The sequence below is a fragment of the Nipponia nippon genome, unplaced genomic scaffold, assembly GCF_047370975.1.
Source record: "Nipponia nippon isolate SJK-2023a ecotype South Korea unplaced genomic scaffold, ASM4737097v1 scaffold_2, whole genome shotgun sequence".
Classification (NCBI taxonomy): domain Eukaryota; kingdom Metazoa; phylum Chordata; class Aves; order Pelecaniformes; family Threskiornithidae; genus Nipponia; species Nipponia nippon.
In genome coordinates, this window is record NW_028262336.1 from 38,680,632 (window position 1) to 38,701,319 (window position 20,688).

The 20,688-nt window shown below is 45.6% G+C and overlaps 1 protein-coding gene and 1 long non-coding RNA gene across 2 annotated transcripts in view; one reads left to right on the plus strand and one right to left on the minus strand.

Moving 5' to 3' along the window:
* The window catches only part of TSPAN7 (tetraspanin 7), a 100,285-nt gene extending 91,093 nt beyond the window's left edge, over nt 1–9,192 (minus strand). The window contains exon 1 of the mRNA XM_087758679.1: nt 9,031–9,192. Within this exon, the coding sequence (XP_087614805.1) occupies nt 9,031–9,111 (81 nt within the window). The 5' untranslated portion in view covers nt 9,112–9,192. The remainder of the gene's footprint in view (nt 1–9,030) is intronic.
* On the plus strand, nt 8,315–19,014 carry LOC148055751 (uncharacterized). The gene is made up of 4 exons (XR_015705004.1): nt 8,315–8,526; nt 15,152–15,213; nt 15,681–16,127; nt 18,045–19,014. It is a non-coding gene; the product is annotated as an uncharacterized LOC148055751 (long non-coding RNA).
* The last annotated feature ends 1,674 nt before the right edge of the window (nt 19,015–20,688 follow it).

The following is a 20,688-nucleotide window of genomic DNA, read 5'->3' on the forward strand; positions in this document are numbered from 1 at the left end:
TTAACCTATTCTTGCAAGAATAAAAACAACTTTCCTGACAGATTTGTGGTGTTTTGATTGTCTTCTGATGCAGGGTTGGCGACAGCAAGTTGTAAGGAAAATGCTTTGGCCAGGAGTCTGTTAGGGAACACAACAGAAATCATGGGATCTTCTCCCCTCCCCTTCACCATAGGAAATTTGCAGCAATCCTCCATCTCAAACAGCTTTTGGAATTGATCTGCACATGTTTCCATAAACTATATACGATGTCCTTCACATTTTCTTTGATGAGGTCAGAGCAGAGCATTTGGACAGCCCCAGGCAAGTTGCACACAGTCACGCACTTTTGTGTTATCTTCTAACGTGGACAAAAATCCCAATCCAGGCATACATCCTTGCAGGCTGCATGGGCCTGCAAACCCCAGGTTCCCCATCTCTGCTACTGACTTTCAACTCTGGTTGAGCATGACTTTGAAGCCAATGCACTTTATAGATCTTCAAAAAGGCAAGCCTTGGTTCTGCCTAACTGGACTAGTTCAACACATGCCATGACACAACCCATGATGCCATAAACTGGCCTAAGTTTCAAGTCCATCTACAAAAAAGAATATCGATATTACCTGGCATATTCAGGAAATTCTTGTTTCTTTGAAAACTTCATTTTTTTTAGGATTTCCCAAATCACTGACGGTTTTCATCCTTGAGATGACTACCTCCATCAAAAATCTCAGGTTTTGATATAACTCCCATTTATTTTTATAAACATACAAAGCTGAGCACTTTTTCATCTTCAATTGCCAAAAATGCTGAAAGGAATTTTCTAAACACTTCAAAGTTGTTGCCAGACAGAGACCAACCCGTCGGAAATTCTGTCCAAATGATAAATGTTTTTAAACTTACCAAAGGATTAACTCAGCACAGTCTATGTTTTTAAATTTACCAAAGGATTAATCAGCACGGTCTAGCTGAAACCTCAGTTGCAGGGAATGTACTTAACGTCCTTTCAATAAGAACAATTTCTAGTGTGCTAGGGGTGAGTAGTAAACATACTTTGCTGGGGAAGTTCAGCGCAGTGTTCTGTTCCCATGTACTATATTCTCTGAAGCGGTACCTGTAACCTGGTCAGCAACAAGATCCTGAAGAACTTGTTAGCTTCATCGATAGCTTCAATCCTGTGGCATCAGCAGGTCTGAGCTGCTCGTTTCTATTCAAAGGCATTAAGGCCCTGAGTGGTTATAAGCGTCACACAGCAGGGGCTTCCTTCACTTCCCAGTTTTAGGGAAATGTAAGTGCTCCTCTTCCTATGATGTTTACAGGGTTTCACCCTCTCCTTTTCTCTCCTTTCCTCCTTCTCTGCTGCATCACATAGGCACGCCAACCTTTTCCTTAGGTCTGCTCCCAAGATCCACAGGCTTTTACAGATTAAGTCCATCACCTCATTATTCCCACCATCACATTCTCCTAGCAAATACTCTCAAAAAACCCTGCCTGAATATAAAAAAAAGAACATTTCAACCTGATCCATCCAAATCCACATGCAGCCCAATCCAAACTCAACCTTTTCTCAAGGCTCACAGCAAATAACTCCCAGGAAGAAACGATGACAAGACGCAATGTCAGCAGCCTTCTGCCCAGCCTGGGCTGCTCTGCAGAGTCCTCCTGCCTTGCGGTGCATCCAGCCTGGCCTCCGGGAGGGGGTCACCGCTGGCACTGCACAGTGACCAGCCACCACCTGAACTCAGCACAGCAATTCAGGGAGATAGGGAAAGCGAGAAACGGAGAGGGAAGGGGGGAGGCCTGCTTGTTTCTTTTCAGGATTTTAGCACTGTCCCCAGAACCATATAGATGAAAAAAGAACATCTGGAAAACATCTTGCAAAACACTACATGGAAATTACAGTAAAATTAATATTAACAGCATCACTTCCATTCTTTTATTACAGCTCCTAAAAATCCTGTGGCCTACTCCCAGAGCTCAAAGAACCAGCTCAGCTATGATATAATGATAATCCAGTAAGACACGAGCGTGCCATGCTTCAGAGTCCCTTTAGTACAAGAGAAATTTAAATGCTTCCCTCTCATAACCCAGAACTGTTAGAAAGACAGAACATATAAACCATCTGCCCACTACGGTGAAAGAGAGCTAAGATGGAAAGAGGCCTGCTTTACTGATGTGAAGGATCTATTCTCTGAGAGATGCTTAAATGCTAATTAATAGTGATGAACCTAAAGAAATAACATTATGCAAATAAAAACGGCCTTACAGTAACTGTCACCTGCTCCCTATAGTCGCCTCTGGAGTCTTGTATTTCATTCTAAAGATTCATTCACCTAGGTTTGCAAGACACTGAGGTCAACAGGATTTTCACCCGTAAATTTGGTGGATGCAGAACAGACTCGGTACTGCAGTAAAGCTAGCATCTCTGTAACAAGTATCATTGGACTTAAAAAACACGTGAAAGATTGAAGGAGATGTTTCTGCAAGCTCACATGCACAAAGAGCCTTTCTAGATATTCATCTATTAATTCATTGGCACATAAATTTGTAGGACAGTTGCAAGAACCGAAGAAGCGATGATAAAAATCCAGAGATGGAGACAACTAATGGTACCAGATAACCTAATTTACCTCCCTGACAGCATGGGGAATTGATAAATAGTCACATAATCAGAGATAAAATCAGATTCTTGGATCCATTTTAAATTCCCTTGGTTTACCTACGATAATTGCCTCAGTTTCCTTGATGAGCAAGGCTGGTATGAACTGGATGCTGGAAGCATCCAAGAAAAAGGACTCTACTGCCTTCTCGATGGAAAAGTGATAACAAGGCCTCCCCAGCACCCTTCCCTAGAATTTGTATTTACACTGTTTAGGCCACACAGCAGGTTGCTTAGAGCAGGAGTGAATGCTAAACTGCCAAAGCGTTCACTACACATACAGCAGTACTCCACCACGCCCCTATCCCATCGCCTGGGAAAGAACAAGGACTTCTGCCACTGCTTGTTTATGAATGCATCCTATGGCTTCCCAGATAGAACTGAAACACTTCAAGTCACCCACTATCCCTCTTCACCAGTCCAAACTGACCTGTTAATGTGAAAAAGTTACCATCTCCAAACTAGAGAACTGTCCCTGTACAAACTCCAAGGTCAAGGTGTAGCAGGCATCTCATCGGGGCGTAAGCATAGTTACACTAACAGCAAGAAAAGAAGCAAAACAGCATGAAAAACAGCAAAAAGTCAATTACTCCCTTAAACGAGGTGTACAATGCTAATTTGTACCATACACACACAATTTTCAGAACGTGAATGGGCATCAGCAATGCAAAAACTCCACTGACTTGCCAACTCCTCTACTCCAAAATATGCAAGCCAACTACAATCAAAAAATCATCTCCCTGCCAAGGAGAAGAACAGCGTGTGATCATTGCGATGGCTGAAGGCACAACCGATGCCACACGGCAGCTTTCCCACCACACCGTCCCACCCACGGGTGACCCGGGGGACAGGCGGGGACTCCCCCCCCCGCTCCTCCCAGCACACCTGCGAGAAACAGCCCAGCACTCGCCAGGGAGCGCAAGTGGAAGTCAGGGCTTTATCTTCTCTGTTTACTCACACTTACTGCAGCTGTCACGCTGGCATGGCTCTCCTCCATTAGGATTGTCATTCAGGGGGTTTTATAACACAGCCGTGATAAAAACAAAAAAAGCCCACCAAGACCCCTGCAAAAGGCAGCCAAGTTGGGTAAGTACCCCAAAATGGAAGTCAGAAAGCTGACTCTGGACCTATGTTTTTAAACACCATCTACCTTCTTTTTTTGTTTGTTTTTATTCAGTTATTTATTTGGCCAACAGAATTCACCTTGGGCTATGCTCACAAGAAAACACCATTATCTTTAATCTTTCATGTATGTCATTATGAGAACAGAATGGGAAACAACTGACTTAAGGAGGCAACCGCATGAGGTTTGTGCCTAAGCAATGGAGCACTTCAAATCCATCATGATGGGGATACTGGGCATTTTTGAGAGTGTAATTTTTCTGGATTTCAGGTAAAACATAAGTACAAACAATAACATTTCTTTGCAAAAATATAGCAATGATGACTTTGCAGTCAATGGAACCACCAAAAGACAGAGCAATCTAAGCCACGCGGGAAAGCTAAAACATTTCTCAAAATATTTCCTTTAAAACTGTCTTCTAACAGATATTAACAAAACTTAAAAGAAAAAACATAAGTGTGGTAAGTAAGAGATATTAAAAAGACCAGACACATGCAGAAACCAATGCAGAAGCACTGGAAAGAAGTTCTGGGGAGAAAAACAGTAATTTCAGCAACCCAGCTGGACATTCATAGTGAAGATGACTAATGCCACTAGTAACTCAAAGGGACACACAAATTTAATTCCATATTATAATGCATGGCTCGAACGGCTGCATTTGAAGATGGGTCAGCAGTTCAGCCATAGATTTGTATTACAGAGCAGGCCATCGCGCTTGCTCTTTGTCTCAGGCATTTCCCAGAAAACGGCTTTGCGAGCTCCTGAAACATGGGTGAATGCCACCTCCACCATACCACTGCACCATGAGGACCAGGAGCTGCCTGCCTCGATGCCGCAGCTGCTCCCAGCCCCCCCCCAGCCCTGACCTCCTTTTCAGGGAAGCCTGAGAGAAGAGGGAGATGGGGGGGCCGCTTCTCCGAAGCAGACACGGGCTCTCCCCACACCCCCCATGCCAGTGGGGGCCTGAGCCCCTTGTCCTTCACAGAGCCATCTTCTGACCACCCTCCATGCCGGTGACACCCCATTCCCGTGGCCACCAGAGGAAGTGGCTAAAAGAAGATGAATGATATGGAAACACGCCATTTCAAGCTGTTTTCAAATCACAGCGCCAGCTGTGGCCTTGCAGCCAAGCGACACTTACCTGTCCCGCCACACTCCATTCCACAGCTCTCCTGCCACCTGCAAACTCCAAGGGGTCGTACCAGGATGCACAGGTCCATTTTCCAAGCGATAAAAACTTGGAAAACTAAACTACTGCTATTGCAAATAGGTATCTTAGTTCTGATTTTGTCACATAGCAAAAGACAAGCTAAGTTCTAAGAACCTAATTTAGTATCCAAAACATCAGTCTTGGTCAGAAGATGCTCTTCAGATCAGTGACTCACCTTGGAAAAATACATGAATGGAAATTCTACTTATATGCATTTATTACATTAATTAACAGCAAGAAACCCCCATACCGGCAGGCCAGCACACACAAAGCACTCATTTGAGTGCTAAGTGTCTCATAGGGCCTAAAATCAAAAGCTAATCACTTTGCTACGGTGCCTGTTTGGGGCAACAACAAGGTTTGCATGGAAGATGAAACCCATTTTCTGCAGCCCTATAACTTTAAGGACCAGTGCATACACCCTTAAAGCTCCCTCTCAAAACACATCGAGGTGGGCTGTTAATTTGATAGCAAAATATATTTCAAAGCCTACAATGAAATATTAAGTATACATACATTTTAAGACATAAGATCACTTAAGAACTAGATAAATATAAGGTACTGAGGGGTGTTTAAAGGTTTCACTCCCCTATAAAAAATTCACTTTGAATTCTAATCCAAAATTCATCTTCCCTTAAAAACAAGACAAGTCATACCTCGGATTTCTATGCAAGCAATTTTTCATACCCAAAAGGAAAAAAATAAAAATAGCTAAGAGCCAAGCAGTGCTTTTACTGCCTTTTTTTAATCTACTAGTTCCAAACCAGATGCATGCAGTACAGAATTCTGATTAGGAAAAAAATGGCTGTTGAATTTTTATTGCTACGTCCCTTAAGGACCAAAAGCGGTAACCCTAGGCATTTAATGTGTACTACGAATAACAATGCATATGAGCACATAAAAAGCTTGTTATCTCTGTTTATGGATTTTTTTTACCATGTTGATACATTTACAGAAAGAAGTTGGGAAGTACAGTGATGGGGAGGAGAGGAAGCTATCAAAATAACAAATACCATTAAGTAAAACCTATTTGGAAAGGAACAAGCTACGCAGTACGAAATTTGAATGAACCATGTCTCTTCATTACTGCCCTGCAGCTCCCATGTAGTCAGTGGAGCTTCATTTAATGCTTATACTAAAAGCCTTCATCTACATATATCTCACCCATTGATACAAATGCAATTCATATTTAACCCTGACAAATAATCACTGATGATAGCAACATTCTGTGTCCACAGATTTTCTTCTTTTATAAACAATGTAAACACAGAGAAGTCCTTCTGGATGTTTCAAAACAGCTCGCTGGATTCAAAGAAGCATCTTCTCTCCCCATCCCCTCACATCACAACCCATAACCACCTGGCCAGATACCTGAAGGGTTTCCACCACACACCTCCCTGTCACAGGACCACTCTCCTCCATGTGTTATACTGCAACTCCATCCCCATAGCTAGAAAAAAACTGTACAAACTGCAGTTAAGCAACGCAGGGCTTTCTCCTTCAGAAATCAGCTTACAACCTCTCAAAAAAACGTGGGTAAGCCATCAGAATAAAATTCTACAAACCAGCCATTTGTGGCACTGGCATGTTTTCCTTCTGGTATTTAGATAAGGCCAAGAAATAAATTTTTAAAATAGTTCCTCCTGTTGAATCCTTCCCATATTTTCAGCTCTGAGAATTCACAGGGACCGAATTTGAGTTACGCTGACTCTGGAGCCAGCAGCTTGTGAGAGTACAAAAAGCACCCCAGAAAATAATGGAGGGGGGTTGAGACAACTCTGCGCATCCCTCAGCTCTCAAACTTGCCTGTAAAAAGAAAACAAGGCTATGGCCAGAGCACACCACGTTTCTGCTCCACTCATGGCAATAGGTGCAGTCCTGCTCCCGTTTATACTAAATGGGTTGATTCAAAGCCCAGAAAGGGGCCAAAAATGTGAATTAGTTTTTGTTCTATGTTAAAAGGAAAAACAACTGACGAAGACTTCGGCTCTGCTGCCAACTACTCCGGACCTTTACCAAGCCCTTTGTTGCCTTCTCCCATTGAGATCTGCCCAGGTTTCCCGAGGTTGGTGCCTTGGGAAACCAGATGCAACAGCAAACATGACAGAAAAGAAATTTTTTCTCTTTTGCTCACGGTTGCAGGATTCTGTCTCCGACCATTTATTTTCTTCCTCCTTTTCCAGGCTCAAGGAAGAGGACAAACAGACAAGCACCCTGACGGCTGTCGGGTGTTAAGTAACTGGAAAAGCCATGTTAGTGGGCCATGCCCTTGGAGGAGACTGGGACACACAGGAGCCTGACAGACAGTTCAGAGGAAAAGAATTTGCACTAGAGCATCCCACCAGCACAGACGCATTGCTGTAGCCCAAACCAGAGCTCAGCTGTGTTATTTACCCTACGAGGTCCCAGCTGTCAACCTGGCCTGGCATCATGACAGCCTACAGTAGCACAAATGCCCTCAGCCAGCTGCTTGGCTCAATGTACAATTCTCTCTTTTTTAATGAGATTAGCGTTCATGAAATGTGCTAGCTCGCCGGGCATGCCGACTTAAGTCCTCTGTTTATTCAGGCTACAGCAGATGCAGCGGTCACTTTTAAAAAGATGTAATCTGAAAAGATACCATGAATGCACCAGAGCTCCTGCAGTTGCTCATTAATCACAGGAAGAAGAGGGGTTTCTTGTAGATCCATTGAGAACAGACCACTGGAAAGGATGAATCTTTAAATTGTGGCAAGGGTATAAACTTAGCAACCTACCTCCTTGAGTGTAGTGTGAAGGATCTATTTGCCAACAAAAAAACAACAGATGATTCCGGATGCCTACCCATTTCAGTCATCAACACATCTGCTGTGGTTACCACCAAAATTGTTAAAAAAGAAGGGGGGGGGGGGTACGTTAAATGCTGGGGGGGGGGGGGGGGCAATAATGCAGAGGTACTGCCATAGGTATGGATTAGCAAAATGACTTTCGGTCATTTTAATAATAAAAAAAAAAGCCTATGAAGTTAAAGTTGAAACAGGAAAAGTCATATCTTCACTATAAAGATGTAAAACAGAATTGCCATGAATAAGCAATTCTTCGTTTAGAATGCGTTTTTAAGCAGAAGGATGAAAATTTGAGTTACTCCGTTTCACAGACACTTTTCACAGCATAAAGCTATTAAAACGATCACACGCAATCAGCTTCCCTTGCTAGGAAGTGACACATTCGCTTCAGTGTATTGTATCAATGATGGGCAGATTACGGTCCCTAACAGTACACAGTGGGGCCATTATCGTATGTTGTCACCATGTACCATTTAAAAGGTCTTTAATCTGCAGATTGCCGCCACAATACGCCGCTCATGCCAGGGATCTGCTGAGTAACAGGCCGGGACGCTGCGAAACCCTCCAGCCTCCGGGGTCGCCTGAAAAAACCCGGCTGCCCGTCAGTCAATCACTGCAACTCAATTAATGTATCTGGGTCATAAAAATGGTTTACGGGAGCCTCAGCCGGGTTACGAAACGCAGCGCGGCGGACGTACCGGGCGGCGGGGGAGGTCAGCCCCGCTGCGCCCAGGTAGGAGCCGGGCCGGGCACCGGGGGCGGGGGGGAGCTCGGGGAGGGGGCAGGGGGGCGGGACGGGGGGCGGCAGGCAGCGGGGAGAGGGGCGGCCCCGCAGCACCCCCCCACGCCGGTGCAGCCGGCCAGGGAGGCGGCGGGGAAGGGGGCGGCCACGGCGGCGGCCGGGGGGACCCCTGCAACTTTCCCCCGGCGGGGCTCGGGGGGATTGGCTCGCCGCAAGAAGGGGCAAAAAAATAAAAATTATATATCTATATGCGTGTGTGCACACATATCTATATGTGTGTATATGTTTGTATAAGCACATATACGTTCCGGCATCAATAGAGCTACGTCCCCGCATCGCTGACATCCCGGCGGAGCCCCCGCAGCCCGCCGCCCGCCGTCACCGGCCCCGCCGCCCGCCGCCCGGCCCGGGCAGGTGGGGGCCACGGCCGCCGCGGGGGTGCCGGGCCCTGCCCGGCGGTCGGTCGGTGTCCGCGCCGCGCCGCGCCGCACTCACCCAGAAGACGAAGGAGTAGATGATGAGGAGGGTTTTCAGGCACGTTATCACGGGTTTGGTCTCCATTCTCCTCGATGCCATAATACTGAGATCCCGGCTGCAGGCTGGGCGCGGGAGGAGGAGGAGGAGGAGGGAGAGAGGGAGGGAGGAGGGAGGGAGGCGGGGGGGCGGAGGGAGGTGAGCTCAGCGCTAGGCTCGCCCCGCCGCGCCGCTCGCCCCGTCCCGGCTCACCGCGCCGCCGCCGCCGCCGCCGCCGCCCCCGCCGGAGGGAGCGCGCCCCGCCGCCAGGGGGCGCCGCCGAGCGGCGCGGGGGCTCTGCAGGGCGCGGGGGGGCGGCCCGCTGCTGCGGGCTCCGCTCAGCGCCGCGTCACTCGCCGAAACGTCACCTGCCGGGCACCGGGCTCTGCCCCCGGGGTGCAATTTGCTGGAATATCTCGGGGGGGGGGGGGGGGGGGGAAGCCTGGTTTTGAAAGACGAAGTGAAAGACCCCCCCCGGCAGCCCCCTTTTCCTGTGAAGATGCTCACAGGCGGTACCCGGGCGGCTCGGTTGCCTGGGGAGGCGGGGCTGGGAACTGGGAGCTGGAGAGGGAATTGCCCGTATGGGAGAAAATGTATTTCAGTGTCACGATGAAAATTCCTGTTGGTACTCAAGCTGTAAGGGTCTGGAGACCGTAGCCAGCGCAAGTCACACAGGTTTAACAGTGCTGTGGCTACAGCCATGTAACATGGGTGAGCCAGGCTGTACCTAAGAGCACGAGCTCTGCAGCGGATCTGTTCGAGGGACCAGGGCTCCTCCAGCTCCGCATCTCTGACACATCTCTCTTTGGCAGCTCTAGCGCACGTGATTGCGTTGAGACAGTAGGATTTATGAATGTTACCTTATAAGAGCAGGTCATGCAGCTGGGATGCTGCTGGAGCCGGATCCCTAACCTTGGCTTCATAGAATCATAGAATCGTTAAGGTTGGAAAAGACCCTTAAGATCATCGAGTCCAACCGTTAACCTGACACTGCCAAGTCCACCACTAAACCATGTCCTCGAGCACCACGTCTACCCGTCTTTTAAATACCTCCAGGGATGGAGACTCAACCACTTCCCTGGGCAGCCTGTTCCAGTGCCTGACTGCCCTTTCGGTGAAGAAATTTTGCCTGATATCCAACCTAAACCTTCCCTGGCGCAGCCTGAGGCCATTTCCTCTCGTCCTATCGCTTGTTACCTGGGAGAAGAGACCGACCCCCACCTCACTACAACCTCCTTTCAGGTAGTTGTAGAGAGCAATAAGGTCTCCCCTCAGCCTCCTCTTCCCCAGGCTAAACAACCCCAGCTCCCTCAGCCATTCCTCATAAGACTTGTGCTCTACACCCTTCACCAACTTCATTGCCCTTCTCTGGACACGCTCCAGCACCTCGATGTCCTTGTAGTGAGGGGCCCAAAACAACACAGTACTCGAGGTGCGGCCTCACCAGTGCCGAGTACAGGGGCACTATCACCTCCCTGGTCCTGCTGGCCACACTATTCCTGATACAAGCCAGGATGCCATCGGCCCTCTTGGCCACCTGAGCACACCGCTGGCTCATGTTCAGCTGGCTGTCGACCAGCACCCCCAGGTCCTTTTCCTCTGGGCAGCTCTCCAGCCACTCCTCCCCAAGCCTGTACAACTTCCTCCCAACTTCACCTCAGCCTCGAATCTGAACTCTACCCTAAAACTAATCTGGACATTGAACCCCAGCCTAAACTGATCAGAAACTTTGTACTCTTGTCTTTGAGACCCTGAGCTTCAGCTGGAACAGACCTGGCTCGACTCTGCCAGGCCAGGATGGGCCTCAAGTGGCAACACACCCTGGAGAGAGAGCACAGCCCCGGAGGGATCCCGCTTCTCGTTATTGTCACTGCAGCTACCAGCCCACCGCAAAATCCAGCAAGGGATGGACAGCAGAGAAACAACCATATCAGTCTAGGAAAGGGAATGGATCCTGCAGAGCCTGGGCAGCAGAGCAGGGGTGTGGGTCTCACTGGCCTCCCCCAGCTGGGGATAAAAGGCTTGTGACGTGGCTGCCTTCAAGAAAAGCATGGCCAGAATAAGCGTGCACATGTACCTCGGTAGCCTGAACTGCTGCACCAAGACCACGGAAGGCGTGGAGGGAATGCTTTCAGGTTTTCCTTTCTGTGGTTCACATTTTGGAGGAGGGTATGTGTGTGTGGGAGTGAACACCGGAGCACAGCGTATCCCTCCCAAATGGTGCACCTGCACACCCCCAAAGCAGTGCTCCAAACTATACCTTTTACTGCATTAAAATCAAAACAAGGTCAATGCTAAGCAGCGTATCTCCTCAAGCTACAAAAACAACGTAGTTTGTGCAGCTGAGACATATCCAAGTGATAAATCAGACTTCGCCATTCAAGGGACAGTGTTTAAAAACAGAGAGAAAAAATGGTCCCTGAGCAAGTGCTTTTGTAATATGCAGAAGTTTTGCCATGAAGATTGCTGCAAGATTTTGCTGGGTTTGACTTATGACTTTAAAAGTTGGTTATTTTAATGGATAGCCTACTGCTTCCCAAAACAACGAAGGCATTTAAAGGATGCTTGGAGGGGGAGTATTCTGCAGGAGATACTGGGTTTTGAAGCATTCACCACTTTTGTGGAAAATTTAGACGACAGGTGCATAAATCTTTATTGACTTGGCCATTAAAATGTAAATAAGTGCAGTAACTGCAAAAAATTATATTGACACTAACAACAGTTATAAATATTCCCTGTACAAAAGTTACAGTAAGATTTTTGACAGAAAATAGCTAAGCAAGAGCAGGAGAAACTTATCTTCCTGCCCCTCACACATGGGCTGTAGAAAAGATAAATGCTGCTGTCACACGCCAGGGGACAGTAACCATTTATTTCAGCAGCTATGGTTGTACCTCCCTTCCCCTTCAGGTGTTTTTAAGAAAGTGTGAAACAAAATATAATATCATCCAGAATTTAAGTATCCAGCCAACAAAACTCATGGCTATATTGGTAGACACTGATTCTGACAGACTCACATTTTTTGCCAATAGCATGTGATTTTAGGTCACTCCATCTTGTAGTGCCTAATTTGAGATACAGCCCCTGAGTCTTCTCACAAAGATGTGTTGGGGTTTTAAACTCCATAAAAGCCTACGGAACCCCCCTTTACAATGTTGCTAAAACTCGGAGGGTTTTCCACCAGGGAACCAGAGAGAAAACAGAGGTGCAAGAAGAGAAGTCCACATCAGGAAATACGGTTTCTTCCTCCACAAGTGTCAGTCCCTAGAGGGGATGATGTCCTGAGAACTGAGAAACAGAGACTTCATGTTATGTCCCCCTGAACCTACAGTCTCCTGCCGAGACTGTATTTAGAGGAACACTGAATTGCTTTTTGACATATAGTCAAGCAACATATACTTTATTGGATGTAGATGAAAATTTTGGATTCAAAATGAGAATGTCTGAACAGAGATGGGCATAAATCTGCCTGGTTACAGCAAATACCATTAAAATATGACCAGAGCACCAAGCCATCAAACATTTTAGGCTTAAATGGAATTACCAAACAATTGCTAGTCTTCATGTGTGCATGGGAAACACGTTTACCTTTTAAAATTATTTTATCATATTTTTGCAGATTTGGGAGTGCAGATTTTCAAGTACATTTCGTGAACAAAATCAAAGCAAGTCTTTCTAAAGCAAAATACATTTTCAGTTCTGTAATCCATGTTTGCAAAGTTTGGAGCATAATTGCTCTTCACATCTCCCCACAGAGAGAACATCCTTGCAGTTATTCAAAACAGGACATTTTTGCCTAGCTGTGTCATTTGAAAAATATTTCTTTAAAACACTAGCAGTTTGCAGGGGATTCTTCTGACAATCGGCGCCTGTGAGCTCTTTTTTCTTCATAATGCACAGGGAATATCCTCTTTCTTAATAAGTCTGTCTGCAGCGCATCGGTCTAGAAGGAGCTCCTTCATCCCACAACAGGAGAGCGTCGCGTTGTAGAAAGTGAAAACGAGGACTTCCATCCTTATGTGAAGCTGTCATTTGTTATTTGATGGTTAAATAGAAACTTTCTGGGGAAAGTGGTGGAAAGATGTAAACAGCCATTGGATTGTGATAAGGCTTCGCACCCTTCTGCAATTATAGGAGGTGTAATGAAATGTGGTGCTTTCTTCTCTTTATGCCCACTCTGGCCTTCCCCAGATTCCCTGTGGAGCTGTTGAAGGTAAAGGCTGCAACTTCTGCCATCCTTTACTGGGCATTCAGGCTTATAGTCCACACTCGCTTCAGCCTTCCCAGAGAGCAGAGGTTTAGGGTTTTTTCCTCTTTTGCTCATTCCTTCTCTCTCCATGTTGTCTGCCAGCGGCTGTCCTCGGCTAGCAGTACCTACAGCCTGGGTCAGTCCATTGCAGAGTAAAGACAATCTTTTTGGCAAAAGGCAGAAATCAGAGGGAAAAATAAAAGCCTGATAATTTCGCTGCGCTCCTGTGTCTTGAGGGAGTTCAGGCGGCTCCGTACAGGTCCCACCAACACCTCTGCGTTGTAATTTGGCTCTAAGATAGCAGAGCTCTTGCATGGCAGCCAGTTCGTTATGTGGCTGGCAGCTGCACGCTTTTGGCAGACGCATCCATGGGACCAACTGGCAGGCCCAAGCCCCAAAACATGTCTTCTAAGGAAGCCTCAGGCTTCGTATGTCCCCAGGGAAGCCATGGGGGTTACACAGCCAATCTCAGAGAATGATTTGTCGGAAGAGACCCTGTAAATAGGCAAACATAGTGCTGATGAAGTCAACTGAGGTATGCCTGTTTACAACAACTGATGAAGAAGATACAGTCTCCTGTGGCACAGACATAAGGCAGCAAATACAGACATCAGCTTTAGCAGTTTAACATCAAGTATGAGTTAGGATGAAACACACACTCAGCACCAATTCAGGAAAAGGGGCTTGTGGGATGGCTCTGCAGTCTTGAGAACATAGTGCCACCTCAAACTGATGAGCGAGCAGTACGTTGTTTACAGAGGACGAAGTAGTAATACTAAGAAACTTAGACCTTTCAAGAAAGTCATAGGATGCTTTACAGGAATGCACATCATGCTTTATGAATTATGCTCAGTAAATTAAGACTTTTGGCTTATGTTAGGCCAAAAAGAGATGTCAAGGGCATAAGAATTAAAAGAAGTACTTTTAGGAGAGAAAAGTGGTAAAAGAAGTGAGCTTTGTACCTCTAACAACTGAAACTAACCAGTTACAAGATCAACACTGGTACAGAGATTAACAAAACAGATGTAAAGGTTATACTTTCATCCTCCTGAAAGCCAGATAGCAACTAGATATATCCACTTGCCATGTTTGTTTTAGTGCTGTTTTATGATAATTATTAGATGATAAAGAAAGGGCTCTGCTGTGCTGTGATCTTCCTTTGCCCCTGGATTGTTCCTTGCTACGGGGACAATGAAATCCTTCATTTTTTACAGCTTTACTTCCGAAGCTTGAACAGCTTTGTCCCAAAAGACAACCACCTGTGTGGAGGCAGGAGGGAGTGTGTGGTGCAGGGATGTCCTTTATCCCGTTTCCCTTTGGAGGAGGCATGTAATATCTGGCTTTTATCAGTAATGTCAAAACGAATATGCTTTTCGTAACTTTTCCTATTTCTCAGGAAATACCTTGATTTAAAAGGGAAGTTTCTAGCTGTTTTGTAGGCAGGCATTTCTGATGGTTTATGATGACCTTCCTGATTACTCTAAAGCTATGCAAAGTGTCCTCTCTGAAGGGAGTGGAACAGAAATACATTTGTGACTAAGTATAACTACCATAACGGGATAAATTAAGATCACCAGCATTAGTAGAGAAAGGGTAGAGGACTTGGAAAAGATAAGAGGTCAGAAAGCAGAAAAATACACAAAAAGCATATCTATATTATTTCAGGAGAAGCATTATTACATCTCCAGATGATACGAGTTTTGATACACAGCAAGAAAAATGGAGCCATACAATTTTATAATCTTCATCTTTAGCAATAAAGTGACAATTAACCCTGCACATTTGCCAAGTCCCTCAGATTGGTTTGTCACACTTTGTGGTTTCTCTTTTTAAAATTGTCTTCTTTCTTTGTAGTTCTGAAAACCAGCACCAGATTCTGTCCTGGTGTCCCTGGAATACCTGGACATTTTCTTAAGGTCAGTAGATAATTTACAATTAACTTGGGAGGAATTAGATCATTTCTCTTCTGGAGAGATCAATGTGAGGGGTTACGAAGCATCTGTGAGGGTCCCCTTGTCCATGATTTTCTGTTATTTAGCTTCTGTCAAGAAGCGTGGTGGAGCTGCACCTTAAAATGTGAGCATCACAGTGTTTGATACCATTTCCATTTTCTTCCTTTTCCTTTCTTGAATGTGCCATGATTTGTTTTCACTTGATTTCTCCTAAGTCTGCCCTGAAGCAAGTGCAGGCAAAACTGGGGATCCTGGCCTATTCTCCAACACTGGCGAAAGTTATCTTTTGTCATCGCAGGTTTGTAAGTGTTCAGATATGAAGTAGGGGCAAGCAAGCAAATTCCAGCTTTTCTGTTATGCAGGTGCAGCTACCTGCATATCTGACAGAGGCAGCCTCCTGACTGACATGTAACTGTCTGCTTATTGTGCAGTATTTTCAGGGACTCCTGAATGTCCTCAGCTTATGGATAGAGGGACTGGGAAACCTCAGGTGTGAGACAGCTGATGGACTACGGACAACATGGATGCTGCTGAGGGAGGTCAGGATGTGGAACTTCCACTGCAATGGAAAGTGGTATTACATTACTGTGACACAACAGCACAAGACAAGGCAAAGCACTGTCATAAGAAGGTCACGTTGAGGACCTCCTAATTCTGTCATTAACTTCAGGGTACAACTGGCAGGACCTGATTCCCAGTGGGAGATAAAAGAAGATAACCTGGGAGACGCAGAGGAATCACTACTTTATACAGTACAGAGGACAAGGAACAGTGTGAAGAGAGTCACAGGGGCCACGGTCAGCCCAAGAGCTCTTCGATAAATAGCCATGCTCAAGGTGGCAAAATGAGACCATGCACACAGTGAAAGGAACTTCGAGGTACCCTGCATGAATTTTGAGCCAATGTTTTCTCTTGATGTGGTGCCCAGGTTTCCTTCTCCTCCTCTAAACAATAGCTCTTCGTCATGCCTTCAGAAAACAAGAGGATTGATTTTTAAAGTAGCTATTTATTTTACAACAGCATACTAGTGATAAAAAGAGAAAAAAATTACAACAATTTAATAGTCAGCATGTTCTGGCGAATAAAATTAAGCCGTATAAAGCAATAACATTTAAAAAACAATTCATTACAGATAAAGTAGAATGACAACAAATCTTAAAACAACCAAAGAAACAAGACTGATACTTAGAGCATATCTTGTGCCCGCCTCAGTGCCAGTCTTGGCAGAGGTCTTGATTTTTAAGGACAGCCTGTTGCATGTTGCATATGGGTACCTGTTACACGAGCACGCAAAAGCTCTAGCTCCAGCGTAGAGGCCCCACTGTTGTTTCTGGAGCAGGCTCCTTCCTTGTGGTGCTGGGGAATGGAGCACATGCGAACTGCTCACTCAGACACTGCCTGTTTCTTGGATGAGCTGAGAGAGATGGACAAGAGCAGCTCTTCTTCCCTTGTGGAGGATTTTTTGCTTTTGCTCAGGTTCCTTCAGTGAGTAGCCTCATTTCCTCCACAACCATACGACAATTTCCTAAGCCATTGTGCAAGGAGCTCTGTTCCTCTAAACGAAGGAGCAGCAAACAGTCGGGGACTCAATCCGTGCCAGTCTTACCAGCCATAACAAGTGCTGTCTGTCCGGTCCCCAGCACACCCTCCTACCCTTCCTCAGGTCTTTACTGCTTGGGCTCAGGGCCAGCTTAGATAATGGGTGCAGGCGTCACATCTTGAATTAGAGAGGTGTTTGAGAAAGCGCTGTGTGGAGCCTTGGTGGGCAAGGCTGCCCTTCTCTCAGGAGGTGCTTTTAAGCTGGGCACTCTACCCATGCTCTCTGCCTGAGCTACGCTGCAGCTACACTGCAGCTGTGTCCATGCCCATGCCTGTGCTCCAAGCTGGCCACCCACCCTAGATGGGCCCAGGTCAAGGAATGCAAGAAGCATACACAGCTTGTTCGCAAAGACTCCCTGGCATTGGAAACAAAGCACCATATGCTCAAGCAGCAGGAGCAAAAGGACAAGCTCAAGGCAAAAGGAGCTGAGAGCAGAAGGGCAAGGAGGTGCACAGGAAAGGCACCAGGACATCTTGCTTCACGCTCCCCCATTCCTCCTTATGGGGCACTGGTGGATAATGTATGGCTACCTCCTCTCCGTGCAGCTCCCAGGGGGTGCCTCTTCCACTTCACTTTCTGATATCTTGCCCCCGAGGTGGCTACTGCTGATAGGCATCTTCCCCTCTCTCCTGTCGCTTTTGGCCACCATCACCCCGCCTGTCTTTGCCTTACAGTCTCTCCTAGGCCCTTGCTGTGTTAGCTGCCTGCTCAGCCCACTGTGCAGGTGAAACCTGTAGCAGTATCAGCAACGAGCACTGGGGCAAGGAGATCAGGTCCTGTACGTGTGCCATTGTCCCCAGCACAGAGCACAGCAGGCAAGTCCTGGTGCCACTGTCACTGACGCATAAGGCACAAAGGTTGCCCGCAGCGCTGGCCCTTCACACTGGGTCTGCTGGAACCAGACTTGGACTGTAGATACACAGACTTTTAATTAACACAGAATCAACTAGAGTTTTCCTTTTTAAACATGTATAGCTGAGACTGATAACGTTTTGTAATGGTTGATTGCTTTTGAAATGTATGGTTCTTTTACATGTTTGTCCTGAATTATATATATTTGTTAATGTTTCTTTTTTTTACTGGCAACCAACAGAAATATACCTGTATTAGGAACTGAGAGAAAGGGTTTATTGACTCATTTGAAAGAATTTTTAATGATGTAAAAATCACTTACATTCAATACTCAATCTCATAGGGCAAAAGGAAACATAAAAAAGGGGCTGCATAAACATCAGCACTACAACACACTGTGGAAACGATCTTTGAAGACCTCCCTAAGCTGTCCATCTTTTTCTGGGGCTTCTGACCCGGTGCTCAAGAGTTGCAGATCAGCACCAGAACATCCTGCATCTTCCTGCCATCATGCTGGCTTCATGGATGAGGGAAGCAAAGTGTGCCGTCAGTCCATGGGATTCACTGCAGGCATCCCAGTGACACTTGTCTGAATGTCCCCTGTGGAGAAGAAGAACTCAGCAACTCTCTTATTCATCACTTTGGTGCCTGAGAACTCGCAGGTGTTATAAAATGAAGTAAGTCTCTCTCTCTCTTCTCTTTTTTCATTTCAGGGAAGCAATTTGCTTGTTTTCCTTCCACCTTGCATTTTACAGTCCTCTCCGCGTCCCAGCCCAGCCTGCATATGTGCACAGGATCTTTCATCCCACAGGCCACCTTTGGGAAGGTTGTCACCTGGCAGTTGCACAACGTACTTAAGTGAAGGAGCCACACGGACTGCACAAGTCACACAAAGCCAAACTAAATTGTACACTGTTTTATTACTAGGTTCTGGTGACTTCAGAAGCACAGCAAGGGCCTCTATAATACTTATGAATTACTGACAGGATATTATTCCTGTGCAGGAGCAGGACAAAAAAAATGCACAGTGGGCGCACGACAGAGATGGTACCATAGGGAAAGAACTTCACCATTTCCATGCAGGAATGAGAGAACCAGGTACACCTTTCAGGGACATGTTTTGATGCAGGATTTGGTTTTTAGCACCTGGATAACACCACTGACATTCAGAGCATTGCTGTAGTCGTAAAGTGCTATCAAATAAAATGGGGAGTTCTACATTTACTTTCTCCTGAAGATCTTTCTGTCGAATTGGGTCAACTTCTAAGTAAAGAAAGAGAGCATTTTAATCTGTCTGCACTGCAAGCCTGGCCTGGGATTTGAAAATTATTTTTGTGCTTAGAAATGTTGTGGACTCTGAATTTGGCAAGCAGTATTGTTGGTGCATAAGATACAACGGTATATAATCCAAAACCTGATAATTTCTGCTTTGCTTAGCTTACCATTATTTTAGCAAATGTTTGCTTTGGTGGGTTTTTGCGGTAACATGAGCAGATAAAAGCTCCATAAAGATTTTTTTGCCAACATTGGAAATAAAAAATAAACCAACATCCCTGCCTGCCCCCAGTTTTTTGAGCAGTAGCATTTGTCACCTTTATAAAAATACTGTCTATTATAGACTGAACCCAGATCATAAAACTGCTCTGCCCAGATCTGCAGGGGAATCAAGCAGATGGCAGAGCCCACTGCGGTTTGGATGAAGATTTCATAGCTAGATATGCAAGAGAATAGTAAAGCGGTTTCAAGGTCAGCGATGAGGTGAAAACTGTGTGGCCAGATTTTCTTCTGCTAGCAGCATGGGCAGCCTTTCTCACACATTTAAAGGAAATGCACCAAAATCAGAAATTCCTTCACTACCAGGAGCAAATGCCCTCGGTGCAAGATGATGTTGCAACAGGGGGAGAATTTGCTTGCTTAGCTTGCATTTTTTAAATGCATATATTCTACACTATTTTTTTTTTTTCAAACAGTTGTTCATGTCTGTTTATGTGTGTGTATGTGAGTATGTTTTTATTTTAATTCAGTCAGAGCTGCAGGTGGTCATACAGCAGTTTGTAAATAATATTAGTTGTGAATTTTGGCAACAAAAATGATTCTCGAATAACAGTTATTGATACTAAATTAGTTCTGAGCCCAACACGCATCTAGAGCTGTTGACAACTGATTTTTTCCTCTGTGCTTGTGTCTTTTATGCCCCCACAGATATCTGAATCGAGTAGTTATGGCTTTAAATGGAAAATTTCCTCCCTGATTTGTTGTGTTCTTTTAAAAATAAAAACCCATAGCAATCTAGCTTGTGATAACCATCAGGCTCAGCTACACAGATCTGGAGGCTGTATTTCTCTCTTGTTTATGTCATTAGTCTGGTTTTAGTTGATTTTCACTTCCAGATGTCTTTTGTGCCTGTTTTTTTTTGTGGTTAACAGGGTATAAATTACCTTGATAGGCCAGAGCTGTTTGCTCTGTTTTACTTGTTTAATTTCTGGATACATTTTACAGAGCCTGATCCCTCATCATCACAAAATAGCTTTTACTGCCTTACAACACAGATTTCACTACAGTTATTTAGTGGCATGAAGTACGCACAACTGACTGAAGAATCAGGCTTGTAGTCTGAGTGCTCATCTCTTCTTTCATTAAAGGGGTATGAAGACCTGCTCCGGTGAGGATTGGATTCAGCTCCTGGACCATGAGAAAGATGAAGACTCTGGTTTAGTGTGGCTGAAAGACTGGATGTGTGGGTTACTGCTATGAAGGATGACTCCTACGTGCTAGATTTAGATGTTATTTTCAGAAAATGATGCTAAGCTGCATCATGTTTAGAATCTCTCTTTAATGAAAGGCAAGGCTTTGGGCTTTCATTATCGGTGAAAGAGATGTACAACAGCATTAGCAGATCTGCAGTGGGGTGGCTGCCAAGCAAATCAGTTCTGTGCTGCATTGTCTTCTGCTGAATCACTTCTGGTCCTGAGGTTTCCCTCTAGGGA